Below are 23,622 nucleotides of genomic sequence, written 5' to 3' on the forward strand. Positions count from 1 at the left end.
TAAATAAGATTAAAAAAACAATAAATATCGATGATTTGCTAAAAAAAAGGGGCATTGCAAATATACCAAAGCAACGTCCAGGTATAAATACCTTGTTATAGTATATGTCTAAATAGAAGAGTATAATGTAAACGTTTCAGTGGATTTATTACAATATTTTTAGACCATACCTGCCAACAATTTCCTCGCTAATTGCATGTAAAATAGTGCAAGTGCAAACATGTTTAAAGTGCTAAGTGCTTATACTTATATTTATCCCAAAATTTATTAAAAAATACGTGTATTAAAAAACCCGATGTGTACGTGAATAGATAAAAGAAAAATATATACAGTGCGGCCTTGGGAGATCTATTATAAGAACATAATGTTCTATCGTGTACTGTTTTCATATCATTATTCCCAAAGGTTTGATAGGCAAAAAGCATTATCTTTCAGATTGCCCTGTAGCAAAGCTTTTGTTGAACAAAGGTTTTTTTAGACATGTTGTGATGAAGGAGCAAAATGGCAGAAACTTATAGACAGGTGTATAGATCCTCCGTTTGATTGAGACCATTGGGATACTTGGTATCCAAATTCAAAATATATCTGGTCTCAAGTTGTCTGAGGGCTCTGACTCGGTCACCTCCTCTTTTCTTATATGGAATGCTGTCTATCAAAAAATATTTTAATAGAATGGGATCAGATTTGCGTTGATCCTCGAAGTGTCTTGCAACAGGATAAGTCGGATCAAGGTTTTTGATTGCTCTTAGGTGCTGAAGTACCCTCTTGTGTTCCTGAAGGATAGTACTTCTTACATATCTGAGTCCACAAGGGCACTCCAGCACATAGATGGCATGATCCGTTTTGCAAGTTAGGTACTTGGTAATCGGGATTTCATCTTTGTTGAACGGTGTTTTGAATGCGGTGGTGTTAATGCCTTGTTGGCATACTTTACAGGATTTGCATCTATAGAATCCCTTTCTTTGATTGAGCCAAGTGACCTGAGTTAGGTTCTCCAAATCCTTTCTGACCAGAGCGTCACGCATGGATGGAGCTCTACTGAATGTGATGGCAGCCCTTTTGGGGAGTAAGTGACCAATAGTTGGATCTCCCAATATGATTGGCCAGTTCCTATTAATTAGACTCTTCAGGAACTTTCCCTGTTTACTGAAATTTAATATAAATCTAAATTGGTCTTCCATCTTCTTTGGTTTTTCTTTTATTTGGAGAAGAGTTGCTCTGTCTAAGTCATTACATTTTTTGATGGCATTTTCAATGATTTTAGGAGAGTATCCTCTGGCTAAAAATCTTTTTTTACTTGCTGCCTGCGCTTGTTTGAGATCAGTGGGGTTACTGCATATGCGTTTTAAGCGCAGCATCTCCCCAAAAGGTATACTTTGTATGAGGTGCTGCGGGTGTGCACTGCTGGCGTGTAGTATCGCATTGCCGGCTGTTGGTTTTCTGTGCAGTGTTGTGTGAATCTGACCTTCCTTTATGTAGACCTGCACGTCTAAGAAATTGACCGATACTGAACTGATGTCTGCTGTAAACCTAAGATTTAGAGTATTCTGATTCAAGTTTTCTACAAACACATTTGCATCACTGATGTCACCTCGCCAAATTATAAACAGATCGTCAATATATCTGACCCATTTGACAACATTGTTACTCAATTGTACGGTATATTGTCTTGTGAGGACCAGTTCCTCCCACCAGGTCGCCAGTAGATAGTTATAGTTAGGACCTATTTTCCATAGGAAATCCGCAACATTCTATTCCCAATAAGTCTGGCGCCGGTTGATGAATCCTCGCAAAATTTTCCAAACTTTTGGCCAGCTCCGCTCCTACCCTGAAAGTTTCGTGGTGATACGTCAAGCGGGGGCCGAGAAAAAAGGGGGGTCCCAAAACGCATTTTTCCCATGCAATTTCCCATAGGATCTGTTGTCGCTGCTACAGTCCAAACCGCTGAACGGAATGACACCAAATTTGGCAAAGAGGTAGTCCTCAGTTCAGACTCGTGCCTTTTGCGTAAATGGTGTGAATCCGTTCAGTAGTTCCTGAGAAAATTAGAGTTAAAAGTACATATATATCTATGGCCGGGGAGGATCCGCGCACCCTACCCGCACTGTAAGCGCACCCTCCTCAAACCGAGCGCGCACCCTACCGATCGAGCGCTGAATGCTAATTGGCTGTCGAGTGTCTGTCTACATTCGAAACCAGGAACTGTTGGCGGCCATCTTCTGCCTCGGTAGAAGCGAGGCTGAAGAAGCAAGGGGAATAAGTGTGTAAAACATATAAGGGAGTGGAAATACTCTGACCCCCTAGAGGTGCTTAGGGGGTCCCAGAATGACCCCCTGGGGCCCCCTTTTTATAAAAAAAAAAATGGCGAAAAGCGCGTGCGGTGCGTGCATCCTATCACGTTTGGTGCACGGATCCTCTCGTGTTGGGTGTCGGATCCAAGGAAAAAAATTTGAAAAAAGACAAGAAATCATTGGTTGTATGACAACTTTCTACACTGAAAGGTAGAGTGTATATTTCTGTTTTTTAAAGGCAGGATTCTTATTGGTTAACAAAAACTGATTGTAAGGAACATTATATATGATAAGCTGATATGTTGAAAAGTCAAGCACACTTGCTGTCTTGTTTAGCAACATTGTGTGCTGAACTTGTGACCTGTGTGATCAGTGCAGTGTTCCAAGACCTGTTTCTATGGTAACAGGCAGAAGGCAGATTGGGGAAAGGGTTGAAATGTATTGCATTTGGGAAGGGTTGAAATGTTTAACCAATAGAAATGTGTGTTTGCTTTTGAATTTATGTGTGAAGGATTGTGATTTGATGTTTACATGTATATGTGTGGAAAATGAAAGGGAAACTTTTCCATTCTTTGTTTTTGCTGAGAGGTGCACAGTGCAGAGATTCTGTCAAAGAAAATCTGGTGTGTGACTGATATACTTCTTAATCTACAAAACAACTTGAAAGGTGAGTTATTTAATTGTGAGGGGATGTATGTAGACTATTTTGATTTTAATCAGACTAATGTATTTCTCCTGCTAAAGTGTAGGGAGTACTTTTTTTCTCTTCAATCTTATTGACAGTGTGTGTGCATGTAGAAACCATTCTGTGATAAGCATTTGTGTTTTTCATGTGTTTGCAGACAGATAACTGTGCTGTTTTTATATTTTGGAAGAATTAGAAACCAGTCATTGTTTATGAATTTGTGAAATGAGTTATGTTTCTATATTAAAATGTAGAACTCCTTCTAGATGAAGAAATGTGTTTTGGTATAGTGCAAGGGATAGTGTTGTTTGTCTAGAATCACACAGTGAGTATGTGTGCATTTGGGAACCACTGTGAGAGAAGCATTTGGTAACATCGTGTATTTGCTGACAGATAACTGTTTTAAAACCTGTCATGTTGTCAAGTTTTATTAGCATTAGAAGCCAGTCTTTGCTTATGCATTGATAAAATAAGTCATGCTTTGACACTAATGTGCTGTACTTTAATATGTAGATTGTGTGTAGTCTCCTTACCCCTTGCACAGTAGTGAATGAGTTTTGGTAAGCTGCTAGGGATAGTGTTGCTTGTCTAGAATCACACTGTGAGTCTGTGTGCATTTGGGAACCACTGTGAGAGAAGTATGTGGTAACATTGTGTATTTGCTGACAGATAACTGTTGTAAAACCTGTCTTGTTGTGAAGTTTTAGTAGCATTAGAAGGCAGTTTTTGCTTATGCTTTGATTAAATGAGTCAGGCTTTGACACAAAAGTGCAGTCCTGAAATATGTAAATTGTGTGCAGTTCCCTTACCACTTTCACTGTAGTGAATGAGTTTTGGTAAACTCCTAGGGATAGTGGTGCTTGTCTAGAATCACACTGTGAGTTAGTGTGCATTTGGGAACCACTGTGAGAGAAGCTTTTGGTAACATCGTGTATTTTCTGGCAGATAACTCTTTTAAAACCTGTCATGTTGTCAAGTTTTAGTAGCATTAGAAGCCAGTCTTTGCTTATGCGTTGATTAAATGAGTCATGCTTTGACACTTATGTGCTGTACTTAAATATGTAGATTGTGTGCAGTACCCTTACCTCTTCTAGACTAGTTAATGAGTTTTGGTAAACTGCTAGGGATAGTGTTGCTTGTCTAAAATCACACTGTGAGTCTGTGTACATTTGGGTAAGGAGTGTGATAGAAGCATTTGGTAACATGGTGTATTTGTTGACAGATAACTGTTTTAAAATCGGTCATGTTGTCAAGTTTTAGTAGCTTTAGAAGCTATTCTTTGCTTATGCATTGATAAAATGAGTCAGGGTTTGACACTAAAGTGCAGTACCATGTACTATTCTCTTCACTGTGCCAGAACTGATAATGTAAATGTTTTACCCAGGCACTGTCCTAGCAGTAGTCTGATGATTTAGTCAGTTTCCAAGTACTCATGTTGTGAACCATACATTACCACATAGACTGCTTCAAATGTCTATGCAGTATGCATGCAGTCTTCTAACATACTATACACTTGTCTTTCACATCTTCAATTCCCTAGTCAGTATCCATACAGTCCAGCAAACATCCTGTCACTCCCTTTGCACTCTTCTAGTGACCCATTCAGTACCAAGTACTAATTCATTCACTGTGTCAAAAGCCAACCACTTATAAATTCACCCAGGCACTCTCTTTGCTGTACTCTAATCATTCCGTCAGTTCCCAAGTACTCATGCAGTGAGCCAGGCCTTAGCTCATAGTCTGCTTCAAATGCCTATTCACTATGAATGCAGGCCTCTCACCACCTACACAGTTGTCTTTCACACCTTCAATTCTCCAGTCAGTATTCATACACTTCTAGCAAACACCCTGTCACTCACCCAGTGTGTCTCCTTATAGTACTGTAATCATTCAGTCAGTTAGCATGTAGTCTTTTAGTGAGGTAGGCTTTAGGGCATGAACTGCTTCAAAGTAGCATGCACTATGCATGTAGTGTTTTAACCATTGTCACACTTGTGGTTCAGGGCTATAGTTTCTTAGTCAGTTTTTATATAAAATGTGTTTGTACAGTATTGGAATAGTATAAATTTGAAAGTTATTAATATACATTTATTTGTGATTCTTTTTTACAGATACTGAACAGGAGTGTTTCTCATCCATTTGCACTTTTCTCGTGCAAGATTGTTTGGATGAAGGGTCCTTCGGTGTTTCATCATACTTGCTGTGCCGTACGAGTATTTCTTGTTAGGATCCCCTTGCAACAGAACTCTTTTGCAAATCTTGCACGTGACCAAGGTGGCATTGATCTTTGTTTGCCCCTCGGGAAAAGTAAAACATTTCTACACCACTGAAGGAAAACGTTGTGGGCGTGGTGCGTCCTCAAAAAATTCATCCTTAGATTCGGTGAATATTTTAAAGCGACAACATTTACAGTTTTTGTAAGTTAAACTTATAAAATGTTGTTAGCTGTAAACATTTTATATATCTATGATTTGTATCTTGTGGTATTTTGTTGAGAATAGCCTGTTGGGTTTTTTTAACAATCTTTTTGATTGGTTTTTTTTTGCCCGCTGTTAAGTGTTGAGTACGATTGAAATCACTATTTTTAGTGAAATTCAATATATTCTGAGAATAAAAGGCAAACAAATTACTTTGTGGAAATTATGCTGTGTTGTAAAAAATGCATCATTACATGTTATAATTTTTTTTCCTTTTCTTTCACAGATCCAAATTTAAAAACAAGCAATTTATATGAATTTAGATTGCAATGAAAATCTGAAAAAAACGTATACCATTTTTTATTGCTATTACTGTGAAGGTAAGTTTAACTAAGTCTCAATATGCAGAATGAGGAGGTCTGCAAGAAGCTACAAAGTTGAAACACGTTTCTAAAAACACTCTGTTTATACCTATGTAGTTTTGAAATCTGACCATAATCAGATATCATGTGACCTGCAAAAAAAGAGATTTGAGGGGTTCACAATATTTCCCATTGTAGCTATTGAAGGACCGCAATTATTTCAATCATTCTTCTTTGAACATCTTTGCAGACAAAACTCTGTGCTTACCTTCTATCATTCGCAAGGAATTTTTAAACTGGAAATATGTCACTTTTTGTAACATAGTTATTGCGCAAGACACTCTTTCATATTTACAAAGAGAGGAAAAGGCACTTTGTGCACTTTTTATACTCCATGTAAATACAACCTCATTATGCACACCAGTTTGCGTTGAAAGGGTGTTCTATAAGTGTTGTTGTGCATGATTGCACTGAATACTCATAGAACAAGACACATGTCTAGATTTGTCAGAAATCATGAATCTCGATTTGTGTGTGAATGCTTCACAATTCTAAAATTGGTGTAGGAAAGCACAACAAGGAGAATTGTTTTTATTTCCCCACATTTTTATATCTTCAATGCATGCTACAATGCTCAGCATACATTGAAGGAGAAAAATGCCTTTACTGATTGTTTTTGTACAGGAAGGTGTGTCTTCCTGCACAAAAACAAACAGCTCATGACACAGATATCCTTGCCCTATGGTGCAAGGGTGCCTGTGTCACTCACCACATGGCTGCAGTTTAAGCAGTCGTGCAGAGAGAAGCATAGATTTGCAACATATTTATGTACATATGTTGCATCCCTGTGCTTCGGAAGTACTACAGCACACTGTAGTTAAAGAGGTTACTGTGTGATGCTGAAGCACTTACTCATAGTTCTGCACTTATACATTCACCATGCGCTACTTATGCATTCATTCACTCAATTACGTACTACACATACATTCATCTATACTTTTAGACACTAACAAAGAAATTCAGCTCTTTTTTTAAACCAGGAAAGGTAGTTCTTACAAGAACTTTTTTTTTTCTTCTTTTATATTTTTTTTGGGGGGGGGGGGTTCTGAGTAATTTTTTATTTTTTGGGGTTTTTCTGCAAAAAAAACAAACAAAAAACAAAACAGGAGGAACCAAACAATGAACTTCAGGGAAAAAAAAAACCCCCAAAAAAACCTAGCAAATGTGACTTTCTTGCCAGCGGCAGATCAGCTCAATCGACTGCTCACCGTAACACAAAGTCGCATTGCACTTAGTGCAGAGCACTTTTAAATATTGAAATTGAGGACGAATGTCCGAGTTTTTGGCTGATGGATGCACTCTTGAAGTGCTCGGCTGCGATGAGGTGGAAGGCGCAGGAGCAGGAGTGTTTCTCATCCGTTTTCACTCTTCTCGTGCAAGATTGTTTGGATGAAGGGTCCTTAGGTGCTTCATCATACTCGCCGTGCTGCACGAGTATTTCTTGTTAGGATCCCCTCGCGACAGCACTCTTTTGCAAATCTTCAACGTGACCAAGGTGGCATTGGTCTTTGTTTGCCCCTCGGGAAAAGTAAAAAATTTCCACACCACTGAAGAAAAACGTGGTGTGCGTGGTGTCTCCTCCAAAAATTCATCCTCAGATGTATGAGGAGATGCAGGTGATGCCTGCTACCCTGAAGCCAGTTTTGGTAGAAAAAAGTTAGAGCTAAGTGTAAACTTTGTCTAAAAAAATCTTCTTCTCTGCAAAGAGATGCTCCTCCAAAGAAGGTCAAAGAAGAATGATTGAATTGGGTGGGGTCTTTCAATAGTTAGAAGAGGAAGTGTAATGAACCAATCAAATCTCTTTTTTGGCAGGTCACATGGGATCCGCGCACCCTGCGCATATGCACCACGCACCCAGCGCGCATCCGCAAAATTGAATTAAAAAGAAATATAGGATTAGATGTACAAATATATTACTTTTAAGACTAGTTCAGAGTTTGTCTTCAATTAATATTCACATGAAATACATATATACATGTTTTTTAAACTGTTAAATATTTTGCGGGATCCGCGCACCTACCGTGTCATAGACGCAGATGACGCATCGTGGAAGCGCGTAAACGTCACGTTGCGTACATTGAACGTGTCGCGTATAGGCTGGGAGTCGCGTACCGGTCATATTGCGATTGTGCAAAAAACACGTACCCAACGCATACCATGCGCGGATGCTATCGCGTAGGGATCGAGAACGGTGCACATAGGGTGCGCGAATCCAAAAACATGGAAAAAATATATATAAAATAAAGTTTTGAACATATAGTTAAAAAAATATTTTGAAAAATATAAAAAAATATCTTTGAAAAACCCATTAAATTCAAATAATATTTTTAAATTTTTAAAAGAATTCATTGAAAAAATAAGTTTAAAAAATGGTGATTAAAAAGTATTTAAAAAAAAATATAATTAATGAAATTGACACACTGAATTTGAAAAATATAGAAATCCAATCAAAATCATTAAACATGATATCTTTAGAGATAAGTTATATATAGGAATTAGCATTTAAAAAACCTTTGAAATTTACTGAAAAAACCATAGGCTTCATGCACGTTATAGTTAGGAATTGGCATTTAAAAAACCTTTGAAATTCCCTGAAAAAACCAAAGGTTTCAGGGACATTATAGTTAGGAATTGGCATTTAAAAAACCTTAGAAATTCACTGAAAAAAACCATAGGTTTCAGGGGCATTATAGTTAGCTGGACATTTCCCTCGTACAAAACCCGAGAAATTCCCCTGTTATAGTTAGTTCAGCTAACTATAACTTGCGCCCCCGCAATGCACTGCTGATGTCGCCACATATTACATCACTCATGACATGGTCAGTGACATCACTGATGACATCACTGATGACATTTCAAATGACATCACCAATTTGTAGGGTTTTGTACGAGGGAAATGTCCAGCTAACTATAACGCCCCTGAAACCTATGGTTTTTTCAGTGAATATATATATATATATATATATATATATATATATATATATATATATATATATATATATATATAATTTACTGGAGGTTGCCAGTAGATAGTTCTAGTTAGAACCTAGTTTGCATAGGAAAAGCGTTTTTTATTTTCCCAATAACTTTGGCGCCGGATGACGAATCTTTGCGAAAATTTCAAAACTCGTGGGGTGCTCCTGTCAGCTCCTGTCTTGAAAGTTTTGAGGTGAGTTGTCAAACGGGGTCCGAGAAAAAAGGGGGGTCCCAAAGCATGTTTTTTTCCATGTTATTTTCCATATTAAACTTTAGAAACGGCTACAGCTCGAACTGCTGAACAGAATTACACCTAATTTGGCAAAAAAGTAGCCCTTGGTTCAGAAAGGGACCGCCACCCCCCGGGGCTTGTGTTTTCAAGGTTTGGGGGGCCTCCAAGGCCCCCCAAGCCCCGGGGACCACCACCCCCCAGGTCTTGTTATAAAAAATACCTGTCTGGGGGGGCTCGAGCTCCCCCACACACCCCGGGAACCGCCACCTCCCGGGGCACTAAAATGCAAATTTGGGGTTCTGTTACGGACCCACGAACCCCGGGGACCACCACCTCCCCGGGGCTGTGCATTGGATATGAGGGGGCCGCGCGGCCCCCTCCTGGAGCCTGTGATTGCCCTGGGGACTGCCACCCCCCAGGGCCGGCTCCTGCAGTGTCTCAGGTTGCCCACCCCGGGACACTGCTGTTTGCTATGGCAGGGCGGGAGCCTCGCGACTCCCGCCCTACCATAGCAAACTGTGGTTTGGATTTTGGAAGAGAGAGCAGGACCCACATGGGGAGCTGCATGTCAGCAGCTCCCTGTGTGGAAAAGCACTGCTGGCTCCCGCAGGAGGCGGGGAGCCGGCTGGGACCATCGGGGCATTGGGGCTCCCTCCACGGTCCCCAACAAGAGGCCAGGCCACGAGCGATGGGATCCCCGGGGCAAGGAGTGGCCCGGGAGGGGGGCCATGTAGCCCCCCTCTCCCATAATAAAAAAAAAAAACATGCAAAGGCCAGCCTCGGGGGATGGGGTCTCTGGGGACATAAATGGCCTGAGGAGGGAAGCCACGCAGCACCCCTCCAAATATTTTTTTTCTTCTAAATAAACACTGGCCATGCCCCGGGGGATGGGGACCCCGGGCTGAATATGGCCTCTGGAGGGGGGCCACGCTGCCCCCTTCCATTTAAAAAACAATTAGGGGTCAGGCCCTGGGGGATGGGGTCCCCAGGGCCCATAAAATAGGAGAGGAATGGAGGCCACACAGCTCCCCTTCTTAAAAAAAAAAAAGACCGGCATCGCTGAGGCCCCACCTCCTCCCAGTAACACTCTGCAAACGCGCCCTGTGGCACGTTTTAAGTTGGGTATTAATTCACCTTCAATACTGGGGGTCCCTGGGGGCCAACTAGCCCACCAGGTACCTCCAGTAAGCGCCACAGGGCTGCGTTGCAGAGAGGGGGTCCAGGCCACGCCCCTTTTTACACCTCTCTGCAACGCAGCTCTGTGGCACTAACTGGAGGTACCTGGTGGGCTAGTTGGACCCCAGGGACCCTTAGGTTTCAAGGGGACTTTATCCCCCAACTTAAAACACGCCACGGGGTGCGTTTGCACAGTGGTGAAGGGAGGGGGTGGGGCCTGAGGTGACATGTGTGTAAACACGCCCTGTGGCGTGTTTAAGGTGGGGAATTAATTCCTCTTTAATCCTGAGGGTCCCTGGGGGCAACTAGCCCACCATGTACCTCCAGTAAGCGCCACTGCGCTGAAATTGCAGAGAGGTGGTCCAGGCCATGCCCCTTTTTACACCTCTCTGCAGTGCAGCTCTGTGGTGCTTACTGGAGGTACCTGGTGGGCTAGCTGGACCCCAGGGACCCTCAGGATTCAAGGGGACTTAATCCCCCAACTTACAATGCACCAGGGGGAGCGTTTGCAGAGTGGTGGAGAAAGGGGGTATGGCCTTTGTCTACCTCTCACCAATCCCACTGTGTGAGGCTTATTGGAGGTAAAATGTAGGCCAGTTGGCCCCTAAAGGACCCCAAGCAGTGGCGGGCGCGTTTGTAGAGTGGTGGGCAAAGTGGGCGTGGCCTGGTACGAGTACTTACCAGTGCTGTTGTGTGGGACTGATTGGAGGTAATAGTTTGGGAAGTTGGCCCCCAAGGATGTCCTTGGGGGCCAACTACCCCTCTTGTTACCTCCAGTAAGTCCCACACAGTGGGATTGCTAAGACGTCTTCGGAGGCCATGGCCCCCTTTCTCTACCACTCTGCAAACGTGCCTCTTGACAGACTACGGGATGGGGGATGAAGTCCAATTTAGTCCTGAGGGAGTTTGGGGCCGAGAATCCCTCCTGGTACCTCCTGTGAGTCCTACGCAGCGGAATTCCTGAGCATTGGTTGGACGCCCAGTACCCTTTCTCCACCACTCTGCAAACACGACTACTAGTTAAAGTAGCATATTTCTGCACCTCTGACTTAGAGGTAGTTTTAATCCCCCTGCCCTACTATGTACTAGGGCCTTACAGAGGAGGTCATGCTAATCACAGGGGGACTCCAACGCATGGTGTTCCCTAGTGTATGTAGGTGTTTTCACTGTATTCTAAGTGTCTTTTAGCATAGCACTGGCTCTAGGCCTGGTTAGTCAGAGTCAGTTACCACCAGTACCCGTCTGAAAAAGTTGTGGGCACAGGATGATTTTGCAACAAGGCCTCTTTCTGCTCCTCTGTTGGTTCTTTCTGCACATGTCTTGCTTCTTCCTGCACTTCTTTTCCTCTTTGTGGACTTCTGTTGCTTCTTTCTCCATTTCTTTTGCTTCTTTCTGTACTTTTTTTCTTCTTTCTTCACATGTCCTGCTTCTGTAGGCATAGTTAGAAACTAGCATTTAAAAAACCTTTGAAATTCACTTAAAAAACCCTTATACACCCACTCATTCTTCAATACGCCTTTCCCTAAATATATTAAACACATTTAAACTTTACAGAAACACAGTCACTGGTTGATGTCATCAGTGATGTCATTTGAGATGTCATCAGTGATGTCATCAGTGATGTCACTGACCATGTCATAAGTGATGTAATATGTGACATCATCAGCAGTGCATTGTGGGGGCGCGAGTTATAGTTAGCTGAACTAACTATAACAGGGGAATTTCTATGGTTTTGTACAAGTGAAATGTCCAACTGACTATAACTTTCCCTAAAACCTATGGTTTTTTCAGTGAATTTCTAAGGTTTTTTAAATGCTAATTTCTAACTATAACGTGCCTGAAACCTATGTTTTTTCAGTAAATATAAATATATATATATATTGCTATACCTCAATTTTTTTTAGTTTTTTTGACGATAGTCTTTTCCACACTATTTGTGACTCAATATTTTGGTCTCTTACATAAAAAGTATGTAATCTTGAACAACAAATGTAATACTTTATGCAGCATATCGAAGTAGTTAAATAAAATTACCGTGATTAATGATCCAGTAGGGTTTGAGGCTCAATTCTAGCTCTAGCCAGTAATAATCTCCCATTGCTGTTATCATGGAAATGTCCCACTTGAGCAAATAGCCGCATCTGTCTCTCCATACAGCAAAGGTATCTACTTTCATCTTTGTAACTGCTAAAGTATGAAAATAACTGCTACTGGTATCCCTAACATTACTGGCCAAATTGAAAACATATATTCACATTTATATGACTTCATTACACACACACGTGTGCTCTACGTTTCGGTGTATATATTTTTCAGAGTCTTAGTGCAAACCAAACATGATCTTAAGAACTGGCGCTTGTCTTTAGAGAGGTTCACATTTTTATACATATCCTTGAGACACAGTTTTAACTCACAGTTTTTCATTCCAAAGGGTTTATGCTAATGTCTACTTCAGCTTATTGTCATCAAGCTGGCTTGGCCTCTGCCAAACACATGGCTAGCTATAAAATACTGACACTGAGAATCAGAGCTGTTCATTACGTAGCCACAGATTACCTCTCTGATTCCATTATCTGCTACACAGCCACCAGCAATGTACGCCTTCACAGGTACGTGACATACAGCAGCAACTATTAATTGTCTCTGGTACAGCTCACTTTTTGGTTTGGTTTATGTCAAACACCAGCATTTGTGCTATGTGTGGACAGTGTTTTATTTAGCATTTCGGAACCAAAATCCCAAATATAAATCAATAAAAATTTAATTAAGAACAATCCTTATCCTCATTCATTGTTAGTAAGATGTTTTTTCTCCTTTTAGGCATGTTGGGATTGGTTATTATTATTTTCTTTGCAAAGGTGAACAGCTGTCCATAGAAGAAATATAACTCACCCCCTTGCCATGCACTTCTTATGATCGCACATATTATTATAAATCTCTCATGGTATGATGTATAACATCATGAATAACATCCCTGATGACATCAGAAATTACATCATTGAAGACAACACTGTGCATGGGGTGGGTGCGAGTTATAAAAATCTTCAGTTAACTATAACTCTTGAATGTCAGTGGTTCTTATAGTTTAAGATATTTAGTTTTAACTGACATTTTCAATGAAGGGACCACTTCCCCTTTGAGAATGTAAGTAGTAACATTTTTTAAGAGCAGGCGGCCGTCACACGGACCACTGCCTGTTCTTTAACTTTATGGTTTCTTTTTTTCTTTTTAAACACATCCCATTTTTCTTTTAAGGACAACTGGCTGCATTTGAAAAAAAAGATTGCTTTATTAAGAAGCAATCACAGACATGGTGGTCTGCTGACCTTAGCAGGCCACCATCGCTGTGATGGCTGCGATTCCTAAGGGGTCACAGACCGTGACCTATCTCTTTAATATTCATGAGGTAGATGGATTAGCAACCCACACAGAATCCCTAAATAAAGCTGTTGGGATATTAGCTGGGACTGGGTGCATGCTCAGAATGGTGAGGTTTGTATTGTTCTGAATGTTCCCTGCATCGACCTCTGCAAGGGTTCTATCATTGGGTTCTTTCGGCAGTTGCTGCCAGGCTGTTGGAGTTGACAGTAATAAAGAGAGATAGCTCTTACCATTGTGTCTGAGAGCTTCTTTTCAGTGGCGACGAAGATGGGATTGAGAGTTTCTTTTCAGAATCTCAATGAGTTTCATACATTTAGGAATACTGATTTCCTAATTGATATTCTGAGAGAATCACAATTAGGAAATGGGTATTCCAAATGTTTGTACATCTGGCCCATGAAACTATAGCAATAAACTACAGCTATAGACTTCTAAGGCGATCTTAATGCATCTTGTTGCTTGGTGTGCTACATCTTGAATTATAGGTCTATTAATCTTTATTCCATTTCTTGAGGTTGAATACAACCTTGGTATTCAACAAACCTGGACGGTGGCTCTGACGAAAAACTTGGGCCCCTGCATTTAATGTTGATTACAAATAAGTACTGAATGAATCAAAGAATAAAATATCTTTAAATTGGCATGTCTAGCCTTCATCGTTCAAAAGATTCAGTATCACCATGCTGGAAATAAATCTTGCTTCCAGTAAGGTATTTCAGAACTTAGTTTCTATAACTGAGAGTGAAGCATCAGAAGATATCACAGATTTACCAACGTAGGTGAAGGCAGACTTGAATGCATCATTTGCAAGTATGTTTCTTGTAGTTGACACTTTTCCCCTTTGATCAGTACATTTATTGGAACAGCGCTATACTGTTAATCCTGCTTCATCAACTTCATGTTCTGACTCAGCTTGGAAATCTTTAATCTAGAAACTAATGCTTTTCTACTTGACTGAACCTGCACACTCCAAAATTAACAATACCATATGCCAGTCCCACTTACGTTTCCCACTCTTAAGCGTTCTAACCTGACATGCTACTGTTCTGGTTTTCGCAATGGAGATGTTGTCGCAAACATTTATTCCCATTTACGGGCAATCCTTCCTAATAAGGACAATTCTTAGTATGCCACATTATATTCATTATCTCTATGTGAACAAAATTATTGAGGTTGGGAGTTTATTTTTTGTTAATCCTGATTGTGTCCAAAACTGCTGCATGGACATGTGGAATGTTGTTATAGCCTTATATCCATTCTGCCTCAGATGTTAAAGGGCCTCCTCACTCGTCAACAGCCCTCACCTGAAACTCTGGCATATAACTCGGGCTCAGGGCCTTTAACAACGGGCATAAGCCTTGGCAGAGGGCTATAAGGCTATCATAAAACTATGCAAATATTTCTCTTTGCAACCAATCAAGTGAATAAAAATGTAAATAAATACTTTGTGATACACAAACATGTTTTCTTCATTCTCTCTCATTGATACAGTGATTTGGACTCGGTGGTGATTGTTAGAAAAACGGAAACATTTGGAATAAACAGGTCTGGAACGATCAAGCTTTCTAGACCAAATGTTGCTGGGGACAGTCAACAGTGCCCAGGTGACACACAAAGGTAAACAAGGGAGCAAGGCTGCTCTAATATTAAGTTCCTATGATATTGAAACCATACCTGTTTCCAAGTTACTCCTGAAAAAATGACTGTGCATGTATACTTTATTAGTGTTGCAGAGGGTTTCTCTACCAACTTACTAAAATACAATGATGTCAGGACACAATATACTTAAATGAGAAACTCAGATTAACTTCTGATAGTCAAGCCACAGACTGTAGGCAATTCCGCAGAGAGAAATATATGATGGGTTCCAGCAACAGAAAATAATATTAAATATTATATTATAATCAGCTTATAACACAAAATGGGTAGGTTTATAGGAACAGGGTACATGGACTTTTGAAGAAAATATAAAAAATTCTGAAAGGAACAATGGTGGTGCAAACATTACTGTTAGCCTGCTTAGGTATATTGCCCAATAAATTGACATGACTCTTGCACCAGAAATAGAAACTAGGGAAAGTGACCAGCAAATTGTTCTGCTTCACAGAGGCAGAGAAAACAGAAGAGTAAGATACCTTTCAGGCTGGTATACTGAAATAACTTCAGCTGTCCTGGTGGCTTTCTGGTACACTCCAGTCATGGCTCCAAGAGTGAGACAGGCCTCTCTTCCTCTGTTTATTACACAAATAAGTGTCCCCATTCTCCTAATGCAAGGAAATTCACTACACCTCACAGGTCCTTAGGAAGGTTTCTAGGGTTCAGGTCTCTCACCAGCCAAGGTGTTTACAAAGTCCGGTGCAATCCACTCACAATTCTTGTGACCATGAGGTAGTAAACAGGAGCTGGAAAGCAGTTTCAGTCCCTGGGTGCAAGTGGAGAGCAGCAGTCCATCAGTCCTTTCAGACTTCTTCCCCCAGCAAGCCAGTCATGATTCTCTTCCCTTTTAGTGATTATTCCAGTTCCAGGAATGATCTGAAAAATTGGTGGTGGACTATTTGTTTTGCCAGTGCACTAGCCTGTGGTTGGAGATTTCCTTGAGCACAGTTCCAGCAGACATTTCACAAAACTCAACCCTCTTTTTCAGCACTATTCCACTTGTCTGTAAACCTGCTGAGATGTCTCTATCCAAGATGGGAGTGATGCTCCCTAATCAGGAGTTCTGAGTCCCCTCCCAAGGCCAGCCCCAGGGTTGATCTGGGAATCTCTGGGTATCCCTGATTTGGGACCAACTTCCCCTCCTTCTGTAAGCAGAAATCAATGTTTTAGAGAATGTTTTCAGGGAGAGGGTTCTGTCACTTAGATCTTCATGTGGTATATTCATGTTAAAAGAAAGGCTGTTACTCTGGTCCTTTATATTGGCAAGAGTTGCTGTAGCCTGTCACATGGCCCATCCCAGCTAAGTGGTTAGTGTTTGCCCCACAGAAGCCTTCCTACCTTCAGACCTTGGTGTATTGCTCTCTAACAGCAAAACACCTCACACTTGATTAGAGTGCTTTTACCACCACTAAGAGAAAGTCAGGGCAGGAGAACTGATTTAACAATGATTAAAAAGAACTTTTCAGCAACTTTCTATCATTTTCCCACCTGAAATTGTAGAAATATATATTTATTTACAACTAGACACTGTATAGTAAAATGCCACTTTGGCTGCACCGTGAAAAAAATGCTTTTGGCCATTGCTTCATATGGAGAAGTACTTTTCCTTAATATTTAGCACAATCCACGTTTAGGTTTATATTTTTCAGTATGATGGAAGAAGCTCATACACACATTGTCACCTGCAATCATCCGGTACTGCGAGGAAGCAAAGTATACATTTTTTAAAAAGCGAATCCATCCCCACCCACAAACTTTGATATTCGATGGAGAATATTATCGATTAGTCACTCTTTCTGGAATTTGCAAGGTTTCATAATTTCCCTGCTAAGAAGCCAAATGACTCACACCTGCACTCTAGGCAGTGTGTGACCTTTTCCATGTCCAGTATGGCCTATATATATAGGTATCGTGAAGAAGGCTGCTTGACAGTCAGAACGCGTGGATACGGTTGCACAGGAAATAAAAAGTTGAGCAGATATAATCCCTTTGAGTGCTGGTCGATTTAGTTGGAGAAAAGGGAAATTGATGTTTGGAGATATATATGTGAGCAAGGCCACACAGTTGGCCGAAACGCGTCGTTCCGTTTCATTGCACTGATTTATGATTTGAATAAAGACGATACTGCGGCTGCAGTTTTCTACGAAGAAGAAGGTGTCCGTCTCTCTGTTCATGGTGCCGAGAAGCGCTTTGGAGTGGTAGTTGGATATATATATATATATATATATATATATATATATATATATATATATATATATATATATATATATTGCAGCTCCTTACACATATATATATACATATATATATCAAATCTAGAATGCAATCCCTGTCGAGTCTGGCCTTCCAGTCATATCCTTTAGACAGAACCTACAGGATGTACTCAAGTCAGTGTATTATAATGTATCAATAGCACAGAGGAAAAAAAACATGTTAGTTTACAGTTCATCGAACTGTCTACATACTATACTGATCAAGTCATGTGATCACTTGTGCAAAGCTTGCAAATATCACAATGCTTTGTGGGATTTCAAGTCCTTCTTGATTCTAAATCTTCATGTATACGAAGGCACGGCAATATGTTGTATGTAAATGTTTATTACCAATTCTTGAAATAGTCATTATAGTTTTCAACCCATGATAAATGTGTGTTTCTGAAATACACATTTGTCAACATACAGTGTCAAGTATGTTCTCGTTTTTGCCTCTTGTGGCAAATGTAATTATATATTATGTATTCATATTTTCAAGCACTCCGTGAGTAGTAACAATGAAATTGTCCTGGTCATCTCACCAATCTTATCATAGCTGTAATATTGAAGTCCTCTAGCGGGCACATGTTCTGGTCACATTCCTAGGTATTGACAATTGATAGATGAACAAACATTTTATTGTCCAGATTCAACCCTTTTGGATTCAGTGTTCAAATGTTCAAGATCCATGACTCCGATGTTCTTAAGTTCAGTTGTCTATCTCCACCTCTCACATTATGTTCAATCATGTTAATTCCACACACTCCTAATTTCTTCCAATCACTTTCTTTTTCTTTTTCAAAGTGTCTTGCAACAGGACAGTTTCTAACTTTATTTATTATACTTTGTGTATGTTCCAATGTTCTCTTCTTTAGTTAGCACTTTGTATCTATGTTTCCAATTAATTTTTAATTTGTTCAAATCATTAATGATCTGAACAAATTAAAACAGATCATTAATAATCTGAACAAATTAAAAATGAATTGGAAACATGGAGACAACCTCACCAAGATAGAGAGAGAGTGGCCCTAAGAAGACTACATGAGAACACAACTATTGAAATCAAACAATCTGATAAAGGTGGAAACATAGTCATATTGGACAAAGACCAATATGTTGAAGAAGCAATGAAGAAATTGAATGAAAGCCCAAAATACATGATCCCAGAATACATAAGCCCGAAAATTTTAAAAAATGAATATATTTTAAGCGAAGAAAAAATAAATTAATCCATTTTAAATATGTATATTGTTAAACGCGTTTATTAACTATTATTTATATGAAACCCTAACTACAAAAATATGAACTACGAAGCAGTACCGCAAGTTTTATACTAAGGGTGGGCGTAGTTCGCGAAGTAGCACTTCGCGAAGCTACGCAAAGTGAAGTTCGCACTACGCGAGCTACGCGTAGCACTTCGCGAACTGCGAAGTAACATGTTCGCACTGTGCAAGATGTTGTTTTCAATGATTGCACAGTGCGGACAAGCAACCGGCACTGTGCAATCATTGAAAAGGGCATCTTGCACAGTGCGAGCTGTAGTTTTCTGCTGCTCGAGTAGATTTTTCCTCGAGCTGCAGCTTTCTCAACGCGAACTGGTAGTTTCTCATCGCGAGCGGTCGCGAGCATACGCGACCCCTCGCAATGAGAAACCTGACCTTCTCGCGTTGGGAATCTCGCCGGGAGGTTTATTTTCCATGCTCGCGATCGCGAACAAGGAAAAAGTCTCGCCAGGATGTCATTTTGCTTGCTCGCGGTCGCCAACTTGACGTTGAGGACCGCGAGCAAGCAAAAAATGACCGCAGCACTACGCAACACTACGCTACGCGTGTTCGCACTGTGCTACGTGCAGTTCGCGTAGTGCGAAGTAGCGCGAACTTCGCAAACTACGCGAGCGTAGCGTAGTGCTTCGCCCAGGCCTATTTTATACTTGAAAACAACAAATACCATCATTACCTTTGGACCCCCCAGAAAATACTCCCCACCGTATCCCCCATTACACACCACAAGCTGTAATATTATAAATGAACTATACAACTCAAACTAAATGTACCCCATATTTTTTAGCACATACACATATTTATAATTCAACGTATACAAAATGAAGTTAAATTATTGTAAACATCTGTAACAAAAGAATAATTTAGTTAACAATGTTTAAAGAAAACACTCCTGATTCTAATGTCCAAAACAACCCACAAACCAAAGATAAAATGTAGTTAAGTAAAAACCCAAAACATTACAAAAAACATTTGGTTTAAATATATTACAATTAAAACATTAAGAATAACTATATTAAAGCCACCATATTTGTTAACAATATTTTAAGCATAATATTTTTTAAAATTGTAAAAAGACTTACCCTCAATATCATGCCTCTTGATATTTTTACAGTCATAATATTTTGATCATGATATTATAGCCAAATGATATGTTGGTGTTGATATTCAGGTACCATACTGGTTGTAATTAATTGATGGTGTAGAGAATTTCAAATACATTTATTAGGCTCAGAGCTTGATGTTGGTGTTGGTCCTAAGTGAAAAAAAATTCCCATCTGTCATTTAAGAGTCAGCAGAGGAGGCTTATTAAGTTATCTTTGATTTTGTTTCAAGTTGAGTGTGAATTGGGATGTGGCCACCGTTTGAAAGTAGGTGAGGCTGGAGATCAGTCTACAATGTGCTAACGTTACTCAAAAAGCATTACACTTTCCCAAAGGCAGGTTACTAATGCTGTGTTTAGGCCAAAGAAATGCAGTTTGTTCAGTGACAGATTTCGTAAAAACACACAGGCACATTTACTTAGATTCCACACAACACAGCAGAACAACAAAATTTCCATTGCATGAAAGAAGGAGAGTAGAACATCTCAATATCTTCTACGGTTTGGCACTTTTTCTGTCTTCCTCTGAGCTGGAGCACTTTGGGTTCCATTGCACCAAAGCAAGCACCCTTACAGCATTGTTCTATGCTTAGACATAGTTTAATATGTGCTGTACATGGCAGCTCACATGCAAAGTTGGAAAAATTTGAGGAAAGAGAAATAGTATCAAATATTATGGCTGCGTCAAGGAGGCATTACATTTTGGTGCAAAGTCATGACTACCTTTTTTTTAGATAGGCATTTGCATTAAAACCCATGGGTAGTTGCATAGAAATGCCTATACACCTCCCAAGTAACACCCTTTGACGAATAGTAGAGCAAAGAAGAAAGTGCTACTTTGCATAACATGAGAGCTACTTTGCAACGCAAATCAGAATTTGCGCTGGAAAGTAAACACCAAAACAACACATTGTACTGGTTTGTGAAACTTTTTTGATGCAAACCTGGTGCAGATTGTTAGTTAATATGCCCTACTGTATCATGAGGGGGCAGATGTTGAAGCCCCAGTTGCACAGCAGTGGTATTACAGATGTCTGTCACATGACCGCAATCCAAACTGGTAATGCACATTGTTTAAAAGACAATCATAATTAATGGCTTGATTTGTGCCTAGGAAGTCTGGTCATAAAATATGTGTGTAACTTTGTTAAGATCATACGTTATAAACAGCAGATGTTTTTTTTCTGTACAGTAGGACATGGGCAAGGCCTCCAAGACCGTATTCCATGGAGGTTATCGTCCGCTGGTTCAAAGAAGAGCAGCTTCCACGGGATGCTGGCTACGAGAGAAGCACGAAAACTGTCGCGCCTTGGTTTCATGGTAGATAAATTCATCTTATTTTTTTTAATAGTTTTTGCTGACCCTAGGGAACATGAATTGGTAATTCCCAGTTCATTTTCAAAACAATCTACAGTCTGCTCATCTGATTATATATGGTTTGTGACACCGCATTTTTTAATGTGTATTTCTTTAAATACATGATATTTAAACTAGGGGTGGACAGTACTAACAGAGTTTTATTCTGTTGAATTCCATGGAGTTACATAAAAACTCAGCAAGATTCTGCGGAGTTGCAAAAGTGGCAAATTCTTGGCTCGTCCAGCTGTTAACGCTGATTTTTAGCGCTGGGAGCGTATTCCGCACAGTAAAGTCAGCACGAATGGCACAACGCGTCGCTCCGGAGGGTGCTGCTTCTTTCTGCCTCTCGAGTAGATTTTCTGCTCAAGCAGCAGCAGCATTCTCCATTCCATGGGACGGTAGCGACATTGGAAAGGTAGCAACGTTAGGTTGGCAGACGTGAGCATGAAAAAGTGATTGCGAGAAAAACTCAGCCACACAACGGTTCGTTGACTTTTTCCGGGACTCCGTACTTTAGGCAGAGTGGGCAAACCTCTGCGAACTCCACCAGCAGAGCACAGTTTGCCACCCATTCCTAATTTAAACAAAACAAGGATATAATGCTACCAATAGTTTATAAATGAAAATAACACTTCAGATAAGGCCTCTCAAATTTGATTTTACTTTACTGCCCAATTTTAACACCTATCATCCTGGTTTTACATAATTAGCTTAATTTTTAAATACACACGGAACACGCAATGGTATAAATCATATATATGAAATATATGTATAATTTATATATGTACAAATCATTGATTTTTTTTTTGTTTCTCGATTATGCTTGGATCTTCATTGCAGCATGTGCTATGTTTTATTTTCTCCTGATGGTCACAAATATTGTTACACAGCAGTTTAACTAATTGAAAGAGCATCTAAGTTGTAATGATGCTTTGGGCTCTGTATGTAAGCTGCACAGGTTTCACAAGTGACAGAGAATGTGTTTTGAGTGTTTCATTTGGTGTTTGCAAAATGTTATTGTTGCCTGTGTTTTGTACCCCAACATAACTGTGGTTTGTTAAAGTATGACGAAGGGCAGCCATTCAGGCCATGCCTCATGTGTGTCTCCATGTAGTAATCTCGTGCTTGGTACGTGGTTGATATTGATTTATTCCACCTGATAAATGTTTATATTGCATGCTTAATTCTTCCACTTAGGTATACATTACCTCATAAGTCATATATAGGCAGATGTTATATGTTTGCCATGTAGCACCAACTTATAGTGTCAGTGGGTTGTGAGCTTCGCTCATTTTGGATTCTATGTAGGTGTATGACACCATGTTTGTGTCTCCCCACAAGTGTGTAGTGCCTTGAATATGATGTTGTGCCTTAAGCTTATTGTTTGCAAGCATCAAAGCCCATGTGGTTCCAAATTGTAGCATCGGGGGCCCCTGAGATTTGCTCCTGATAAGTTTCTATTGAGCAGTCAGTATTATTCTCCACCATTAACAGTTGAGAATTACTGCTTCTATGCTTAGCCCAGGCATAATGACCTGAACTTCCAGGATGTACGCATGTTTACGATTTTCTATAGGCATGTAGCATACTAGTGCATGCACCATGGGTAGTTGCTTTCAAAAACGGCCAAATGAAAATTATCCACAACCAAGAAAAGGCACCAAAGGGACGTTCTTGCGAAATTTTATGATTTTTAGTTCAGCAGTATTTCATTTCTTTATGGCGGATCTTTGAAATTAAGACTCACAGGTTACTTGAAATGATCACTGGATTTGGGCCACTGTTATTAACTTTCTTATTATTTTTGACCTATCTGCACTAAATTTTGTAGTTGAAAGGTTGCACTTTGAAAACACGTTTAGTGAAAATTGGTGGAGGTGAAGGCAAAGTTATGAAGGTTGTAAAAATGGAGGCCCTAATACACTAAGAATTTTTTGTCATTGTTTGATGCCAGTTTACACAAGGCAAAGCAAGTCCTCCTCTAAGGTATGTAAGCCATCTTGCATGGTTTTGTGTTGTTTAGTAAATACAAAGAAATGTGTGACAGTGCATAGCACTACCTTGCGCAACCTTGTGTTGAGCAGGTATCTGGCGGGTGGAGCATGGGTGTTCCTATGCATCCACTCATGGCTTTTTGTGCATTCCCAGATTTACAAAGGCTTGTAAAGCTGAGAATTTGTAAAAAAGCTAGTGAGGCATACAGAGGAGAATTATCTTTATTTGTCTTAATTTATTCCTCTTTCTATGTGTGCTGCATTCTGGAGCACACATAGAAAGAAGAAAAGGCCACTAAGGAAATAATCTGCCTGTATTGCAGGCACAAGGATGCACAGGGACCCTGTGCTGCAGCTAGGCAGCACACAGTGGGCCAGCTCTAGGAAACAGCAGGAATGTGG

At 40.2% G+C, this 23,622-nt stretch overlaps 1 protein-coding gene across 2 annotated transcripts in view; it reads left to right on the forward strand.

The window, feature by feature from the left end:
• Window positions 1-23,622, forward strand: part of SH2D4B (SH2 domain containing 4B) — a 1,373,617-nt gene that overhangs the window by 885,677 nt on the left and 464,318 nt on the right. For both annotated transcript variants that reach the window (XM_085608516.1, XM_085608523.1), the window contains one exon: window positions 21,060-21,187. In XM_085608516.1, the coding sequence (XP_085464642.1) occupies window positions 21,060-21,187 (128 nt within the window). The remainder of the gene's footprint in view (window positions 1-21,059; window positions 21,188-23,622) is intronic.

The sequence above is a fragment of the Triturus cristatus genome, chromosome 1_2 (genome assembly GCF_964204655.1).
Source record: "Triturus cristatus chromosome 1_2, aTriCri1.1, whole genome shotgun sequence".
In the NCBI taxonomy this organism is placed as follows: domain Eukaryota; kingdom Metazoa; phylum Chordata; class Amphibia; order Caudata; family Salamandridae; genus Triturus; species Triturus cristatus.